The sequence below is a fragment of the Doryrhamphus excisus genome, chromosome 6 (assembly GCF_030265055.1).
Source record: "Doryrhamphus excisus isolate RoL2022-K1 chromosome 6, RoL_Dexc_1.0, whole genome shotgun sequence".
Classification (NCBI taxonomy): Eukaryota; Metazoa; Chordata; class Actinopteri; order Syngnathiformes; family Syngnathidae; genus Doryrhamphus; species Doryrhamphus excisus.
Window position 1 is genome coordinate 23,410,021 of NC_080471.1, and position 19,522 is coordinate 23,429,542.

Consider the following 19,522-nt stretch of genomic DNA (forward strand, 5'->3'; position numbering starts at 1 on the left):
CGTGACTACAACCACACTTTGCCCCAGTCATAGAACATAAACAAACATACGACCCTGACCCTGGCCCCCTTCAGAGGAGGGAAAAGTCATGTGGCCCTCACTGGAAAAAAGTTTGGGGACCCCTGCTGTATAGTATCATGTACCCAGAAAAAATTATTACGTTTGATTAATGTTCATGTTAAAGGTTAAATAACTGTTAATAGTTATCCTCCCTATCCGTGTGGAAGTGGTAAGTTTTTGGCTATTTCAGTTGTGGCTCAAAATATTGCTTTATAGTCATATTATTATTATAACCGGGTCGAAACCCACCCTAACAATACAGTGGTTATAATTTCAACCGGACCATTTTAAAATGTAGTAAAAAAAAATTTTTTGTTTTTATTTTGTTGAAATGGGCGGCACGGTGGTCTAGGGGTTAGCGCGCAGACCTCACAGCTATGAGACCAGGGTTCAATCCCACCCTCGGGCATCTCTGTGTGGAGTTTGCATGTTCTCCCCGTGCATGCGTGGGTTTTCTCCGGGTATTCCAGTTTCCTCCCACATTCCAAAAAAAACATACTAGGTTAATTAGCCACTCCAAATTGTCCATAGGTATGAATGTGAGTGTGAATGGTTGTTTGTCTATATGTGCCCTGTGATTGGCTGGCCACCAGTCCAGGGTGTACCCCGCCTTACGCCCGGCGACAGCTGGGATAGGCTCCAGCACCCCCCGCGACCCTCGTGAGGAAAAGCGGTAGAAAATGAATGAATGAATGAATGAATTTTGTTGAAATAGAGTTTCCTGACAAAGTCAAAAAGCCTTGATGCAATAAACAAATGTTATGTGATTCTTTTTATACATTAAAATGTAAAACGGGTCGATGCCAACTAATTAAGTGTTTTCACATAACCAGGGTTGGGAATCAGTATATGCAGAATCTAAATACCGAAGTGTATCCCTTGGCCTTTTGAGAAAGCAGGGTCGAAAGTGTGACGTGGGACCGAAAAACTGACGTCTTTGTGCAACATCTGCAGACGTTACTATTGCTATTCTCTCCACATTAAAGACTTTACGTCAAAAGAGGGTCACAAAGATGTAAAGTACTATCAGTCTGGAAAAAAAAGTCCACATCATAAAGACTTCATTATACGTTTAGACCGAGACCGTTTCCATTCATACGTGCACCAGCGTTCATCCTTGATTTCCAAAATTAGCCATTACTGTACATTTGTCCAGATCCCCGGCTACATCCAAAATGCTACACAATCACATTTGATTTCTTCTGTGAATACAGATCCGTTCTGGTAAATGTCACACTGTGACAGGCACAAAGCCTGGTCACCACAATCATACCCTGAGGGACCCCGGTACTGTCATTTCCTCTCAAGCGTGTGCATGTTGTAGCAGTTGATAGCAAGCAGAAAGAGCTTGATTTTTGTGACTTTATGCCTTTTACGGTGCTATTTCCACAAAGAGCACATTTCCAAGGCAGAAACAATCATCATAGGTTATTGGAACATTTATAAAGAGAGGAACGCTCTTCCAGTAGGGATTTACTGTTACATACATACATACATACATACATACATACATACATACATACATACATACATACATACATACATACATACGTACGTACGTACGTACGTACGTACGTACGTACGTACATACATACATACATACATACATACATACATACATACATACATACATACATACATACATACATACATACATACATACATCATACATACATACATACATACATACATACATACATACATACATACATACATACATACATACATACATACATACATACATACATACATACATACATACATACATACATACATACATACATACATACATACATACATACATACATACATACCTCTATCGCAATTGTTTTTGGGCGAGAGGCAGGGTACACCCTGGAGAGAGGGTGATTTTTAAAGTCATTGGATCATTGGACAGTCAGTCTAGCATTAATCTACCATACATGGGCGTACACTTTCACAAAACCGCTAGCTTTGTTTACAAATTTACACCACATTGCGTACCTCTTATGCACAAGCTACAGGATGCAATAACAATAGTAATCTACTGAGCAAAATAGTTAGCCTTCAATTTACCACTGCCACATGGAATGGGAGGAGAAAGTCAGCCTCTTCAGGCTTAATACAGGTAACATCTCATCGATGTACCATTACAGATGCCTAACTGAAACCAGAATACTACATCTGACTTGGCATTCATTATTTTTTTGAGTAATAAAAGATCACAGTCAACCACGAAACAGCGATCCTTCATTAGTTATTTTTTGCAACACCACGACAGAGCGAGGGAGAAATGTTCGAACTGTGATGAAGCGAGGGACAAGTGTATGTATAAAAAATGTATCTACTCAATAGTCCAAAAATTATAGTAATTGAATAAATGAACTGGACTACGATGTATTTCACGGCTTTGGTTAGAGTCTGTTCTGGTTTGAGTCGGACCTTGTGGAATGGATTAATGATGCTAACCAAGGCACCACTCTACTAACGGCATAAGACTGATTTGAATTAAAGTAGATTTATAATCACTAATGATGCATGTTAAGAATAATTTATATCAGAAGCAATCAATACTTTATTGGAATCACAATCATGACTCAATTATGCTAAGACAAAGGTTCAGCTGTGGTCAATATGGATGACCCTGTACAAAATAATTCACTTAGATAATTGGAATAAATGAAGAACAAATGCATGATATGCGATGTATGACTTGAAAAAAATATTTCAGTAATTTTCTTGTTGATGATTTATTGGTTGTGTAACGTTATGAGCAATTTTCAACATTGATGATTCTTCACCTTTTATGTATAATTTCTTACTTTCTGACGCGATATCATATAGCTACGGAACATGCACAAAGTGTCATTGGATCATGTCATCACGATGTGGATTCTAATAAAATCATTCAAATATAATATCATTTATTTGAATTGATACATAGAATAAATGTATAATAATACAGCTATATTTGTTTATTGACTAAATACATATCAAACAGTAGAGGGCAGTAGTACGGCGGTGTGATATCAAGTCTGAAAGCCCATGAAGAAGAATCGAAGCAGCGTGAAGGCAAGCGACTTGTCTTGATCGCCAAACGAAAGAGGTGAGATTCGCTCTTATCGGCGGTCAGTTACCGCAACGGTTATTTTACACCGTATTACGAGTCGCCGCGCTTATTTGAAAAATCGTAAATGAGCTGCCTTAGTTACTTTATCGCCACTTTAATGTTTTTTTTAACCCAAACTAGGAAGCTAACAGTAGCTAGCTGCTAGTAGCTTGTCAATGCTGCTAGCTTATAAGCAACAGCTGCATTACAATCGAGTTTTCGTCATGACAACAACAGGGCACTGTATTGTTGTTATTTTATACTTTTTTTTTTAATGCTGAGCGACTTTTGTGAATTGCTGTGTGGTGTTTTTTTTTTAAACTCGCTGGCAGCTTAGCGAATGTTGACAGCACGTTGTCTCGTACTTTGTTGTTCGTCGGCTAGCACTTTAGCAGCTGTCAAACGTGTGGCGCCGCTCCTATTGGCGTCTGTTCGTGTGTGCCGGCTGGAAAGTCGACAACGGCTACAAGACCGGCGTGTGCCAATGTCACCGTCTCGACTGTCAAGGTTGGCGATTGTGCGTTTTCTTTCGAGTACATGGCAACTTTATTCGTCGTAGCCGAGCCCAGCTGACATCAGCGTGTCGATGCGTCATCGGCCTACGCTTTTGCTCAACACCTTCTATCCGTCACACCTGCGCTCCTTGCGTGTACTTCTTTGTGCTAACGTTGTATCGTTTGTGAACGCTCACACCTAATGAGTCACATACGCGAGGGTTTGTTTAGTGACCGTTTCGGCTTGTCTGACAGGTCCCAACTTCTTCAACTGTCTGGATTCATAACATATTCATCTGTTTTTCTCAATCACAGAAAGGAGCTGCAACTCTAATGGAGGTCAATAAAGGTAAATACAACGTGATCTTTGACCTCTTTATTCTTATGTCATATTTTCTTTGTGTTGTTTTGTAAATGTATGCTTTGATGTGGCTGAATATGTTTGTTGGTGTTCGGGATGATTGTATTTCAACTACTATGTTTGTTTTAATAGGTAAAGGTGAGCCGGGGTTGCAAAATCCTGCCGGGCAGATGGACAAACCTGGTAACTTCCATTCTTTGGAAAGGTCAGTGGAGATAAATGACCGTATTGACACATATTTGACAGCTTTGCTTTTGAAAGGCTCTTTTTCAGAAAAATATCAGTGATGTAACAGCATAAAAGGATATCATATGTTGTATCTGCTTGACGCTTTATTGATTACTTTTTGTCATCGCACCAAAGGCTGCACAGTAAAAATGTAAATATAGTGTAATGCTACGTTCACACCGACGCCGAATCGATGGCGAATTAAATCGGCGAGCAAAGCGCCGGCAAAGCGTAACAAAGCTTAATGAAAGCGTAAAGACCGTAATACAACGTAAGAAAGGTTTGAGCAATTCGGGACATTCGGCAAGAGCGCCAAAAATTTTTAAACTGTTTAAAAATTTGAGGCAATCTGTCACGGATTGCGTAAAGCGGGGAGAGCGTATCAAAGCGTCACAAAGCTTATCAAAGTTTTGCTCAAAGCGTAGGAAAGCTTAACAGAGCTTGGTTCAAAGGATCAATGGATCTGCTGCATCTTTATATATTGTAGCGTCGTTGCCGACGCTATGGAAATTACACGACTGCGATCGCTGACAAGCTTTTTATTGCACAACAATAATACTGGCTACTGTCGGCCGTAACCACGCCGTTGCAACCACCGCCAGCAACACAACAGTACTTCCTCCACCAGACACGCCCCCACCCTCTGGTGCATTCACAGTCACCCGGAACAGTCGGGACACCCAAGAGCACAACGTCAACATGAAAACGTCAGGGTCGCTACAATATGCTCTGGATCAGAGGCGGGATGCAGTCGGGATCTCGAAATTTTCCATTGCGTAACAGAGCTTAGGAAATTGTGAGATTTTTTGAAAAATGACGTCGAATTCGTCGCCGATTCAAAGCGCGACATTCGGCGTCGGTGTGAACGTAGCATAAAGTGGGCTATGATTGCGCATCTCTGGTGACATATTACATGCTAAATACTACAAGCTCTGCCACATAGGTGTAGAGCACATTTTCTTATCCAGGAAAAAAAAATCTAAACTTTTTTATACTGTTTTTTGAAGGGAACAATCAATCTTGTACATGCATCTAGATTATGAATGTTTGACATATTAGTGTGACACATAAAACAGAATAGTTAGCTTTCCAAAGCAATAGTACTTAAAATTCATAATATTGTTTTGTCACCTTTTAAATATTAGGGTCTATACGCAAACAATGATTGTTTATTTTCTGCTACAGCATGCTTCCCAAAGCAGTGAAGAGGAGAGTGCATGCCTTGAAAAGGCTTCAGGTGCAGTATGCCAACATTGAAGCCAAATTTTATGAGGAGGTCCATGAACTGGAGAGGAAGTATGCTGCCCTTTATCTGCCACTTTATGACAAGGTACTCATCATGTGTCTGTGATGGATTTTTCTTCCGTAACATTTTTGTTTGTATTGTTCTTGTTTTCAAAGCCAGTGACTAGGGCTACGTTCACACTGCAGGGTACGATGCCCATTTCAGATTTTTATTTTGTTTTAATTTTTTAAACAAAATTAAATTAATTTAAATTAAATTATTATTTTTTTTGGGTGTGTAGTCGTTTTTACATACACCAAAATAACCTACTTGTCAATATGAACTCAAGCCTGCGGGAAGTGACACACATGCGCAAAAGGCAGGGTGTTTGATGCATTGCCATGTGTTTACAAAAGCAAACACTGTGGTCTGCACTGTGTGCTGTTTTGCACGTTAATTTCAAGGATGTTGTGCAACGCGAGTCAACATTTTTAACCAAATCATTGTGCGTCACATTAAGAAAGGGCAGTAATTTTGGCTATGGCAGTTAGTTTGGAGAGAGCTTGCAGTGACGCCTGAACCGTCAACCTTTATGTGGTCGATCAACATTGCCAAAAAAAAAGCCACTTGTCAAAGAATCCGGCAAGTGACACACAATAAGCACGTTTCTGTTGTGTGTTTACTCGATCACATTGCCAAAAAAAGCCACTTGTCAAAGAATCCGGCAAGTGATTTCATTCAACATTTTCTCCCACTGTACATTTTGAATTAATTTTCCGATAAACAAAATATAGCTTTTGCCTACATTGGTGGGTACCTTTTTATCCAAGTCTCGTTAAGCACAGCAAACCGCGCCTTTGCTGACCTTTTTAGGTCAGATATATGCGACTTCACTTCACTGACTGCAGTACCTTGGTTACAAATTAGATTTATATCCACATAGGAATGAGGCCTGAATCACATTTGAAAATATTGTTCACACTGACACAAAAAAACAGATCCATAATATGCAAATTGACATGCAGTGTAAACAAAGCCCTGGCGTCTCTAAATGGGTTTTCATCACTGTGCATGCTTAAAAAAAAAAAAAGTTTTAACCTATCTTTTTTTTTTTATATTGTCCGATTAAAATTGTGATTGTCGATGTTATCACAGCGACAAGATTTTGTCACTGGAAAAGTGGAACCCACAGATGAGGAGTGTGCTTGGCGCAGTGACAAAGACGAGGAGGAAGAGCTTTCTGTAAGTAAAACTTGCGTCTCGTCTCCTGACGTTTCCTGTCAGTTTCTTGAAGAAGTATATGTACTTTTATTTTCATCCTACTTAACATGCACAGCAAGCCCCATATTTCTGTTCAGCACTTGACAAGTTCTGTTTTTGATGTAGGAACAAATAAAGGAAAAAATAGCAATTGATGCCAGTAAGAAGGAGGATGCCGTGCCAGCGGAAGACCCGAAAGGCATCCCGGAATTCTGGCTCACCATATTCAAGAATGTAGATATGCTCAGCGACATGATCCAAGTATGTTTCATTGACTACTTGCTCCCAAAACTTTACACTGTATTTGTTAACATTGGTCTGTATACCTGACTCTTTATTTGTCGCCAGGAATACGACGAGCCCATCCTCAAGCATCTGAGAGATATTCAAGTCAAGTTTTCTGAACCAGGGCAGCCTATGGTTAATATAGTTTTTTTTTGTGTAATATTATCACAAATGAGAAGAATGAATAATCTTAATAATTTTGTACCTTTTCAGAGTTTCACATTAGAGTTCCACTTTGAGTCCAACGGCTACTTTAACAATGCAGTTCTCACTAAAGTCTACAAGATGAAGTCAGAGCCGGACACTTCAGATCCTTTCTCATTCGAGGGCCCAGAGATTATCGACTGTGAGGGGTAAGATCATGAACTCTCTTCTATTCCAATTTGTAACTTGTCCTACAAAACAAACCAAATATGAATGGCATCCGAGATGGCGACATTATTACTGTTTATAACATTGTTATCTTGCCATGAGGTTAGGGTTAGGGTTTTGCTACTATTATTACTGGCGTAGTGGCATCTCTCCACGCCCAGCCAGCTTCCACTCACACTCTGATGAATTTAAGACTATTTTTAGACTTGGTTTGAGGTGACGGCTTCAGCATATTATTAAGGAGTAGTGTTTGATATTTAGCAATGACAAATGACAACAATCTGCTGAGGAAATATTTCCCCATGCAAACCCGCCATGTCCTTACAATGATCGCATTTCATTCACATTATGTACATTTCCGTGATATTTAGCTTTTAACAGTAGATTAAGTTCTTCTTTATTTAATGTTTTACCGCCATTCACCAACAGGAAAACAACAGTTTTGCCAAATATGGAATCCTATAACCCAGGGGTCTCAAACTCAATTTACCCGGGGGCCACTGGAGCTAGGGTCTGGGCAAGGCTGGGCCGCATCAGGTTTTCCAAAAAAAAAAAAAAAAAAAACGCATTTATTAAAAACAGAAAAATATACAAACTTTTTCAGTGCTTTGGTTCCGATTTTCTACAATAAAAGCTCTGATAAAACATTCCACTCTTCTCAAATATCTTAATTTTTATTTTTCTATACACAAAATAAGATGAAAAATAATAAACAAATCAAGAATAAAAAAATCAATCAGTAATAAATATAATAATAATAATAATAATAATAATAAAACGGCAAATAATAAAAACTTAAGAAACCACATATAGTTGGTGGGTAGACAAATGATTTTTTTCAGATTAAAATGAACAAAGCATTATTAGAGCCCTGTAGACATGACAAAACACGACTATAGTCACATTTATACTCTTTTTATTTACAACATATTGCGCAACTGCAGGGTCTTGAGACACATGCTAACTCGCAAACTAGAGAGCTAGCGACCTAAACGGTAGCCTTCACGTTATTTCCTTTAAACTTAAATAGCCAAAAACTTACCACTTCCACACGGATAGGGAGGATAACTATTAAGTTATTTTACCTTTAACATGAACATGAATCAAACGTAATAATTTTTTCTGGGTACATGATACCATACAGCATCCATATCAAACTTGCGCGGGCCGCACTAACATTAAACTTTCATATCAAGGCGGGGGCCGCGTGTTTGAGACCCCTGCTATAACCAATAGCATAATTGTATCAACTTGATTTCTTCCTTTTGATCTTGCTAGATGTCAGATAGATTGGCACAAGGGGAAGGATGTGACGGTAAAAACTATAAAGAAGAAGCAGAAGCACAAAGGCCGTGGTACCGTCCGTACAGTCACAAAACAGGTTCCCAACGATTCCTTTTTCAACTTCTTCAACCCTGTCAAAGGTGAGTGCAGAGCAGACGTGGATGTATATCACTGAGCTATTGCATGCCTTTTTGAAACCGCTGTTTATTTAGGGCCCTAGCGGCCTATAATAATTACTATGATACAAAAGCAAGTTGTTGTTGCAATTGTTATAAGCACATGTACTAAAACACACAGGAAGCCGGCTATTTGGGGTGAGAGCTGGCCGCAAACCAGGGCTTTAATACTGAATCAGGGATAGGCTTCAGCTTACCGTGACCCTATAGACCAGGGGTCGGGAACCTTTTTGGCTAAGAGAGCCATGAAGACCAGATATTTGAAAATGTGTATCTGTGAGAGCCATATACATTTTTTTAAACATTGAATGCAATAAAATGTGTGCATTTTTATGTAAGACCAACAGTTTTAGATATAATGGGCTCTAATTACGTAGACCAGGCACACTACCCCACGCCAATGGGGTGTGGCCAGCACACTTTTGTGAGCAGCGCAGTGTCTAATAATAAATCAAATACTTGCTGCCATTAATACAACTTCTGCTGCTGCATGGTTTTGCACCATACTCCGTACATGTATTTCATTCTTTTGGCCATCTTCGTCAGAAGGCTTGGTTCTGCAGCTTTAGCTAGGTGACTATTTGACTAAAGGAGGAAAGTTTATATTTACATGTTGACATCTCAATGACCGAGGTAGACTACCGCATTACCCAGTAATAATCGAGTTTTGGTGTTTGACCTGGAAAATATCATCAAGAAAGATGGATATGGTCGGCCGTATTGCAGTAGAATATAGATGGACGGATTAAAATGCATAAGAAAGTTGTTGATTTTGAATATTATTTTTAACAGTCATTTCTGTGATGGTTTACTTTAAAATGTTAGCAAAAATGCATTTTTATTGTGGTAAGAAATGCTTGAGAGCCAGATACAGTCATCAAAAGAGCCCTACCTGGCTCCCGAGCCATAGGTTCCCTACCTCTGCTATAGACGTATAGAAAATGGGTGGAATTATTGCAGCATATGTAACCTCTTTTTATTGAACGACTTTTGACTTTAATGTTTTTTTTTTGTTCTTCACAGCTTCGCCCGATTGTGAACTGGTGAGTTCATGAGCTTCTTTTGAATTTTAGTTCTCTGAATAGCTGTATCGTCTTGTCTCAGACTGGTGGCTACCAAGGTTTTAATGGCCTTTCTGGTTTTCCAGGACGAAGACTCGGAGTTCACCCTAACCACCGACTTTGAAATTGGCCATTTCTTCCGTGAGAGAATAATTCCCAGAGCTGTGCTGTATTTCACCGGAGAGGCACTGGAAGATGACGAGAGTGTGAGTGAGAGATTCATGATGTGGTGTGTTTGTAATGTGAGCGTTATAATCATGTTGCTTTCTTCGTACAGTTTGATGAAGAACTGGAAGAAGGCGATGAGGTTGGTCCTTTTTTTTTTTTTTTTTTTTTTTTACTTCCACCTTTAAATCACAAGGCACAATGTTTGGCACATATACTAAATCTAATGAGTTAGAAGTGATGCATCAACAAAGTGTGTCTGCATGTTAAACACTGTTTGACATTGGGCTCTGCTTCTTTTTTAATACAATTTGGCAAAGTATGTTTGCCATTCCAATTTTCTGATTATTGTTCAGGGCCTCACTATATTGCGCAGGTATACCTCTTGGTTTTGTTTGTGGACTTGCTTAAATGGGAACTGCACTTTAGGGGGGAATTTTGCATCATTCACAATCCTTGTGTGCATTATAATGGCAGAAAATGAGTTAATATGAGCTTGCTAATAATGATGCACGTCATTGGGACACACCTATTTCGACTTCTAACCTTACACTAAGGTACATTAGTGATGTAACACGATTCATTTGTGTGTCAGGAGCATGATGACGAAGGCGATGAGGATGACGACGATGACGACGACGAGGGAGACTTTGACCCAAGGGTCTGTATGAATCTTTTACGTAATCCCCTCCATGTTCATTTTACGTGATTAGATGCCAAAGCTGTTGTCATGTTGTGCTGACTCACTTATATTTCACATATATTTTTTTTTTTTTACATATGCTACTTTTTGCCTAAAGTTAGCGGGGATAGGCTCCAGCTTTCCGATAATGATGCATGGATGGATGGAAATAGAGTTCAGAATTATGACTGATAAATGTTGAATATTATCGGAACATAATAACATAACATTTGGCAGCTGGTACTGCAATTTAAATTCTATACAACTTCTGTTGAGGGGCAGCCATCTTAAATACATATGCTACTTTTTGCCTAAAGTTAGCTGGGATAGGCTCCAGCTTTCCGATCATGATGCATGGATGGATGGAAATAGGGTTCAGAATTATGACTGATAAATGTTGAATATTATCGGAACATAATTACATAACATTTGGCAGCTGGTACTGCAATTTAAATTCTATATAACTTCTGTTGAGGGGCAGCCATCTTAAATACATATGCTACTTTTTGCCTAAAGTTAGCTGGGATAGGCTCCAGCTTTCCGATCATGATGCATGGATGGATGGAAATAGGGTTCAGAATTATGACTGATAAATGTTGAATATTATCGGAACATAATAACATAACATTTGGCAGCTGGTACTGCAATTTAAATTCTATATAACTTCTGTTGAGGGGCAGCCATCTTAAATACATATGCTACCTTCTGCCCAAAGTTAGCTGGGATAGGTTCCAGCTTTCTGATGATGATGCATGGATGGATGGAAATAGGGTTCAGAATTATGACTGATAAATGTTGAATATTATCAGAACATAACATTTGGCAGCTGGTACTGCAATTTAAATTCTATACAACTTCTGTTGAGGGGCAGCCATCTTAAATACACATGTTTTGAAATGGTTTTCAATCATTTAAAAAGTCAGGGATTTGTTTTTATCTATCATGGTATCAACAATCGTGATTTTCCAAGTATCTATATCGAGTACTGGAATTTTGGTATTTGTGACAACCCCTCATATCGCAATAGAAGTATAAAATTGCTCATTGCTAATTGCTATTCCCTTAAAACGCATGTCAAATTCATCTAGCCCGCACTGCAGTTTCATTCCACTGTGGAAGTGTTTGGGTAGAATAGCAATGCGGACCTCAAACTGCTTGCAGCAAGCAATTCTTCCTCATCAACTACTCTGCCGGCATCACGAGATTAAAGCATGAATTGCACAACCATTCTTACTTAGGGTGCCAAATTCAGCCGAGAAATAACAATACCAAATGAACTAATATCGTTTCTTGAAAAAGAAGAGTTGCGGGGAAATTTTGCCCGTCAGCCACAATCCTTGAGACGTGAAGACAGTTTTCTCTTTTTTATGCGTTTACAGATATAAAAAGGCAGCTAATAATTAATGTACTTAATGGGACACACCTATTCAAACGCCTTGGGAAACCAGCGTTTATTGTTTCAGATACATGCACAGAAAATAGATGTGTTCACGTCTCACATTGTGGATTATTGGCAAAACGGAATCTAAAGATTTTATTCTCTTATGTACAGTAAACCTCGGATATATCGGACTCGGATATATCGGAAATTCGCTCACAACGGACAAATAAAAAAGAACCGATTTTTCTGTAATGCATTTCCTATAAAAATTCATTGCATATATCGGATTTTTTATAACGGATTTCGCCTATTTCGGACAAAATCTCCAGTCCCGTTCCAATGCATTTCCATGAAATTTCCCTGGCATATATCGGATGGCCGCATCGTTATGCTAATCTTGTTGATGTCACTGGCTATTGTCTTTCTCCTGGCTCCAGATTTAGGACAAATATAAAAGTGAGTGACGTCAATAATACTAGCACAGCAGTGAATGAGATCTTAACCTCACTATTGGAAATAACGTAGGCCTGACGGGCGTAACAGGGCCTAGCTTAATTAACAATTTGTTATGCTCAGAGTCCAATAAAGTTCAATTCTCATGACCTTACGTCTCTTTTCATTGCCCAGTCCAGGTACATTGGAAACATAGTCAAGGAAGTGCCTTTTTATAACGGATAAAATCCCATTTACGCATATACCGGATATAAATCCGATATATGCGTAAAACAGACATTTTCCGGTATACGCATATAACGGATTTCGCTTAAATCGGACAAAACCAGTTGGAACAATTGAATCCGATATATCCGAGGTTTACTGTATTAACAATCAATTAAATCTGGAAATACTTTCCTCCAGCATTGCCATTCAATATCTTTGAATTCTCTCATTCCAAATAGTCGTTGCTACTAAAATAGAACCTGCCAGTCATCCATTGGGATTGTTCTGATGTCTGATGCGCATCGATCGTATTTAGGGATTTCTATGCTGATTCTCTGCCTACTCTGTTCTTATTCCTTGCAATCAAATTGCTTAGCAGATGGCCACCCGGACTCGACTGATTCTTATCAAGCCTTTCTCTTGTTAGTGTATCGTTTTTCCTTACCTCGACGTTTGCCGAAGTGCCTAAAGATAATTGTAGTTGTGAATTGGCTACAGCATTATAGACCTGAATTCATCAATTGATTTTGTTTTGAGGTACTTGTCATTTTCTTTGAGCACATCATTTCTATAGAAGGACAACATGTAGGGCCGGGGTGGGCAAACTTTTTGACTCGCGGGCCGCATTAATTTAACAAAATTGACGGGGGGGATTATGTAGTATTTTACACGTAACAGTCCATTTTTACACCTATATTTTTACACATATTTTACATGTAAAAGTGTCATGCAATCTGCTATATGTGCACTTTGAAATCATTTATTTGATGTAAAGTGTGTTATAAATGTATTATTATTATTATTTTTATTAGAATTATTATAGTTATAGTAATGTTATTATATTATTATTATTATTTTGTTAATAATAATAATATTACTACCATAATTATATTATTATTAACAACAATATTAATATAATAGTAGTATTATTATCATTATTGACAACAACATTATTATTGTGCTTGTGCTCCTTTTTCCAGGAGTATTTTGTAATATTACTACCATTATTATATTAATATTATTAACAACAATATTAATATAATAGTAGTATTATTAGCATTATTGACAACAACATTATTATTTGTATTACTATTATTGTGCTTGTGCTCCTTTTTCCAGGAGTATTTAGTAATATTACTACCATTATTATATTAATATTATTAACAACAATATTAATATAATAGTAGTATTATTAGCATTATTGACAACAACATTATTATTATTATTATTATTATTTGTATTACTATTATTGTGCTTGTGCTCCTTTTTCCAGGAGTATTTTGTAATATTACTACCATTATTATATTAATATTATTAACAACAATATTAATATAATAGTATTATTATTATCATTATTGACATTATTATTATTATTATTATTATTATTATTACTATTATTGTGCTTGTGCTCCTTTTACCAAGAGCATTTTGTAAACAACAGACCACATCAAATAACGAAATTGATAAAGCAGCTACCTCGACCATCAAAAAGTTGGCTCAAGCCACAATGCCAGGTTGCATGTTGAGTTTAAATGAAAAACAGGCGGGCCATATTGAAACACTTGGCGGGCCGGATGTGGCCCCCGGGCCGTAGTTTGCCCACCCCTGACAGGGAAAGGTTGTCGTACGACAATGATGTTCAAGTGACGTGGATCAAGGCGGTGTCCCGTAGCAAACGCGTTGAGCATCACGGAAATGCATGTCAAGTCACATCCTTCTTAAAGTTTTTACAAAAAATCTGAATTGGGAGTCAAACCCTGCAGTGTGAACACAGACTCAAGTTTCTAATTGTCAGTAACGTGTGCATGACGTTGTCTCTCCTACAGGCGTAACCAATCATTCTCAGCCCATGCATTTTTAGGTAAGGGAGAACTCGGGATAGCCACGCCCACACTACGTTCTAAATCCATTCTGTGCCGCCTTGATGATTCTGCCCCTCGCTCTCGCTCTTTCTTGGGCTCACACTTGGCTTCTCTTTTTTGTAGTCCAAGACGTTTCGGTGATCCTCAAACTCACATCCTGGATCCCCCCCCCCCCCCCCTATGACTGTTGTCCTAACGTTGCCTGCCTTGCCTATGCTGCACCAAACCAAGCTCGCCGCTTCTCACTTCAGCAGTCACCCAGTGGCCCCCCTCCCCCCTGAGCTGCCCGCTTGCCCCCCTGTCTGATTTTTTTTTTCTCTCTCTACCCCCCCCTCTCTCTCTCATACACACACAGAAAGGACAACCCATGCCTGCCGAATGCAAGCAGCAGTAACCACGGCGACCAGTGGACGTGGAGACCTGCTGTCCATCAATTCAGCCAATCAGTTACCCTCCCCCTCTCTTCTACAAACTCTCATTTGAACGCAATAGGATGCAAACCAAACTGCGTTTTCACTATGTGCATGACCTTTTTTTTTTTTTTTTTTTTCCTCCCCCCTGTCTTGCACCCTTGTTGCCCCTCCTTGAAGCTCCAAGTAGAGGCGACCAGGCCGGTGCCTTGCACACACACACACACACACACACACACACACAAACAATGGTGGAGTTAGTGCATTACTGCCAGGAACCTTGGCACATCATAAGAATAACAGAATCCAAACTTGAGTTGTCATGGAAATTAATCTGTTACTCAGGGGTTTTTTTAAACATCATCATGAGAATTGTTAGCTTACCAGGAGACTGCCGACTGGGTTGTTTTTTTGTTTTTTTTTTCTGTTACAATGTATCACTTTAATTTCCGTTATTAGCTTGCCATTGGATGATTTATTCTGGTGCCGTGTGTATGTGATGCATTTGGGGAAATCTCATGGCCCAGCTACTGTTTTTATTTAGTTTTTGTTTTGATTCAGCTCTCCTCACTGGAGGAACAAAAATACCTGCCATGATCTGGTTCTGAAGTGTTGAATGTGGAGATAATTGTCTCACGACAACTTTCCTGCATCCCCGTGCATCCTATGGCGCTTATACAAGTATTTAACAAGCACTTCAATGGACGGAAACTAACCTGAGCTCTTTCAGCCTCTGCCAACGTCCATATTGAATATTTTGCATTGATGACTGATGTAAACTTGACCGACCATTGACCTTTTTAGTGGCGATGACAACATGCAGGTTGTTAGAAATCACTAAGAAGCGGAATCGAATGCTCTCGGATCGTTTGCCAACATGTGTACACATTGTAATCAACATTTGAAGTTCAAATATATTTGTCTTACGCCAATGTATTTTGTACCACCCTTTTTAGATTTAGTTCTGGTGTGACGCCCGCAGGTCAGCAAAGTAGTGAACTAATTGACCTACCTTCTCGCTCTCTCGCTCGTCAATTGTACTCGTACTTCTACTTCTTTCTGGGTTGCAAGGATCTGAGCCATGCGTCCTCAAATGTACCACATGGGGTCCTGTGCTAGCAAAGGCCTTAACTGGTTCTTCACAATTTAACTTGGGTAATCTCTTCAGTTTGTACAGAGTTGAAATATTCTATTAAAGTTGTGCACCATTGAAAAGGTGTGTTTGTGTGAAATGATTCAGGCACAACTGTATTTTTATTAATGGGCATATTAATGGTTTCACTGCGTTTAGTGTCATATGTTGCTTTGACCTCACTCTCCCACCAGATGACGCTAATGTTGCTTTCACTGAAGCTCTGAATCTGTAACGCCACAATTTGAAGGAAAGCCTCAACTCTTCAAGAGGTTTGTCACCCATCTCTAGACTATATTAAAAAAAAACACACAATGTACGCAACGATTTGATTCCCGCAACAAAGTGCCTCTTTACAGCCAGATAGCAGGGTTTTTTTCAACAGCTTTGTTTATTGAATGGTAAAACAGCGGCCATCGCCATATTATACATTGTTTGGGGTGACGTTTTACGGGATTAGATTGTTAAAAAAAAAGTATGATTGATAATTTTAAGATTCAAGTACAATTGGTATTAAAATCCAATCTGGGAACACATGACGCCTGCCCTACCCAATATGGCGGCCGCTATCTACTTCCGGGTCGCGTTCCAGGTAGAGTGTCGTAGATTCCGGGGTGTAGAAGGTTTGCAAACATGGGGATGTAAACATCTGAACATGGCTACAGCTGACGTGAAGCCCCTTCAGACTGCCATGAAAATGGCGAAAACAGCAATACATCTGGACGGAGGAAACAGACATGAGGTAGTGGACGCCATTCATGAAAGTTTATGGTAAACGAGCTGTCATGGCTAGCTGTCATGGCTAGCTGCCACGGCTAGCTGTCACTTCAGTTTTTTCAACTTGCTCAAAATGCACTTTTCTGTTAAAATAAACACGGGAAACCTCACACACACTCAACAGGGGCCCCAGGAGCATCCAAAAATGGCATGAAATGCCCAAATTTTAGGGCGTCAATTTTTGAAAAAAAACGTAAGGGGTTAGTATGTCGTTTTTTTCAGTTTTTTCAACTTGCTCAAAATGCACTTTTCTGTTAAAATAAACACGGGAAACCTCACACACACTCAACAGGGGCCCCAGGAGCATCCAAAAATGGCATAAAATGCCCAAATTTTAGGGCGTCAATTTTTGAAAAAAAACGTAAGGGGTTAGTATGTCGTTTTTTTCAGTTTTTTCAACTTGCTCAAAATGCACTTTTCTGTTAAAATAAACACGGGAAACCTCACACACACTCAACAGAGGCCCCAGGAGCATCCAGAAATGGCATAAAATGCCCAAATTTTAGGGCGTCAATTTTTGAAAAAAAACGTAAGGGGTTAGTATGTCGTTTTTTTCAGTTTTTTCAACTTGCTCAAAATGCACTTTTCTGTTAAAATAAACACGGGAAACCTCACACACACTCAACAGGGGCCCCAGGAGCATCCAGAAATGGCATAAAATGCCCAAATTTTAGGGCGTCAATTTTTGAAAAAAAAAACGTAAGGGGTTAGTATGTCGTTTTTTTCTGTTTTTTCAACTTGCTCAAAATGCACTTTTCTGTTAAAATAAACACGGGAAACCTCACACACACTCAACAGGGGCCCCAGGAGCATCCAAAAATGGCATAAAATGCCCAAATTTTAGGGCGTCAATTTTTGAAAAAAAACGTAAGGGGTTAAGTATGTCGTTTTTTTCAGTTTTTTCAACTTGCTCAAAATGCTTTTTTTCTGTTAAAATAAACACGGGAAACCTCATACACACTCAACAGGGGCCCCAGGAGCATCCAAAAATGGCATAAAATGCCCAAATTTTAGGGCGTCAATTTTTGAAAAAAAACGTAAGGGGTTAGTATGTCGTTTTTTTCAGTTTTTTCAACTTGCTCAAAATGCACTTTTCTGTTAAAATAAACACGGGAAACCTCACACACACTCAACAGGGGCCCCAGGAGCATCCAAAAATGGCATGAAATGCCCAAATTTTAGGGCGTCAATTTTTGAAAAAAAACGTATGTCGTTTTTTTCAGTTTTTTCAACTTGCTCAAAATGCACTTTTCTGTTAAAATAAACACGGGAAACCTCATACACACTCAACAGGGGCCCCAGGAGCATCCAAAAATGGCATAAAATGCCCAAATTTTAGGGCGTCAATTTTTGAAAAAAAACGTAAGGGGTTAGTATGTCGTTTTTTTCAGTTTTTTCAACTTGCTCAAAATGCACTTTTCTGTTAAAATAAACACGGGAAACCTCACACACACTCAACAGGGGCCCCAGGAGCATCCAAAAATGGCATGAAATGCCCAAATTTTAGGGCGTCAATTTTTGAAAAAAAACGTAAAGGGTTAGTATGTCGTTTTTTCAGTTTTTTCAACTTGCTCAAAATGCACTTTTCTGTTAAAATAAACACGGGAAACCTCACACACACTCAACAGGGGCCCCAGGAGCATCCAAAAATGGCATGAAATGCCCAAATTTTAGGGCGTCAATTTTTGAAAAAAAACGTAAAGGGTTAGTATGTCGTTTTTTTCAGTTTTTTCAACTTGCTCAAAATGCACTTTTCTGTTAAAATAAACACGGGAAACCTCACACACACTCAACAGGGGCCCCAGGAGCATCCAAAAATGGCATAAAATGCCCAAATTTAGGGCGTCAATTTTTGAAAAAAAACGTAAGGGGTTAGTATGTCGTTTTTTTCAGTTTTTTCAACTTGCTCAAAATGCACTTTTCTGTTAAAATAAACACGGGAAACCTCACACACACTCAACGGGGGCCCCAGGAGCATCCAAAAATGGCATAAAATGCCCAAATTTTAGGGCGTCAATTTTTGAAAAAAAAAACGTAAGGGGTTAGTATGTCGTTTTTTTCAGTTTTTTCAACTTGCTCAAAATGCACTTTTCTGTTAAAATAAACACGGGAAACCTCACACACACTCAACAGGGGCCCCAGGAGCATCCAAAAATGGCATGAAATGCCCAAATTTTAGGGCGTCAATTTTTGAAAAAAAACGTAAGGGGTTAGTATGTCGTTTTTTTCAGTTTTTTCAACTTGCTCAAAATGCACTTTTCTGTTAAAATAAACACGGGAAACCTCACACACACTCAACAGGGGCCCCAGGAGCATCCAAAAATGCCATGAAATGCCAAAATTTTAGGGCGTCAATTTTTGAAAAAAACGTATGTCGTTTTTTTCAGTTTTTTCAACTTGCTCAAAATGCACTTTTCTGTTAAAATAAAGACGGGAAACCTCACACACACTCAACAGGGGCCCCAGGAGCATCCAAAAATGGCATAAAATGCCCAAATTTTAGGGCGTCAATTTTTGAAAAAAAACGTAAGGGGTTAGTATGTCGTTTTTTTCAGTTTT

The 19,522-nt window shown here is 39.0% G+C and overlaps 1 protein-coding gene across 3 annotated transcripts; it reads left to right on the forward strand.

Annotated features, from left to right (window-relative positions):
- The first annotated feature begins 3,047 nt into the window (after positions 1–3,047).
- Positions 3,048–16,269, forward strand: LOC131130757 (nucleosome assembly protein 1-like 4). Of its 3 annotated transcripts, XM_058074653.1 has the most exons (15): positions 3,048–3,145; positions 3,958–3,991; positions 4,136–4,208; positions 5,417–5,561; positions 6,612–6,698; positions 6,843–6,977; positions 7,065–7,136; positions 7,215–7,354; positions 8,652–8,797; positions 9,857–9,876; positions 9,981–10,100; positions 10,172–10,201; positions 10,655–10,720; positions 14,609–14,643; positions 15,000–16,269. In XM_058074653.1, exons 2-14 carry the CDS (start codon positions 3,976–3,978, stop codon positions 14,612–14,614), a joined length of 1,056 nt encoding a protein of 351 aa, XP_057930636.1. In that variant the 5' UTR covers positions 3,048–3,145; positions 3,958–3,975; the 3' UTR covers positions 14,615–14,643; positions 15,000–16,269. The 3 variants fall into 3 exon arrangements, with proteins under 3 accessions (XP_057930636.1, XP_057930634.1, XP_057930635.1); XM_058074651.1 differs by lacking the exon at positions 14,609–14,643; XM_058074652.1 differs by lacking the exons at positions 3,048–3,145; positions 14,609–14,643 and adding an exon at positions 3,213–3,655.
- Positions 16,270–19,522: the final 3,253 nt, after the last annotated feature.

What these genes read in the sequence shown, in the direction of transcription:
- LOC131130757 (XM_058074651.1), top strand. An exon ending in TGCTCAGCGACATGATCCAA is followed by an intron (nt 6,978 to 7,064) that starts GTATGTTTCATT and finishes ATTTGTCGCCAG; the next exon opens with GAATACGACGAGCCCATCCT. An exon ending in CTTCGCCCGATTGTGAACTG is followed by an intron (nt 9,877 to 9,980) that starts GTGAGTTCATGA and finishes CTGGTTTTCCAG; the next exon opens with GACGAAGACTCGGAGTTCAC.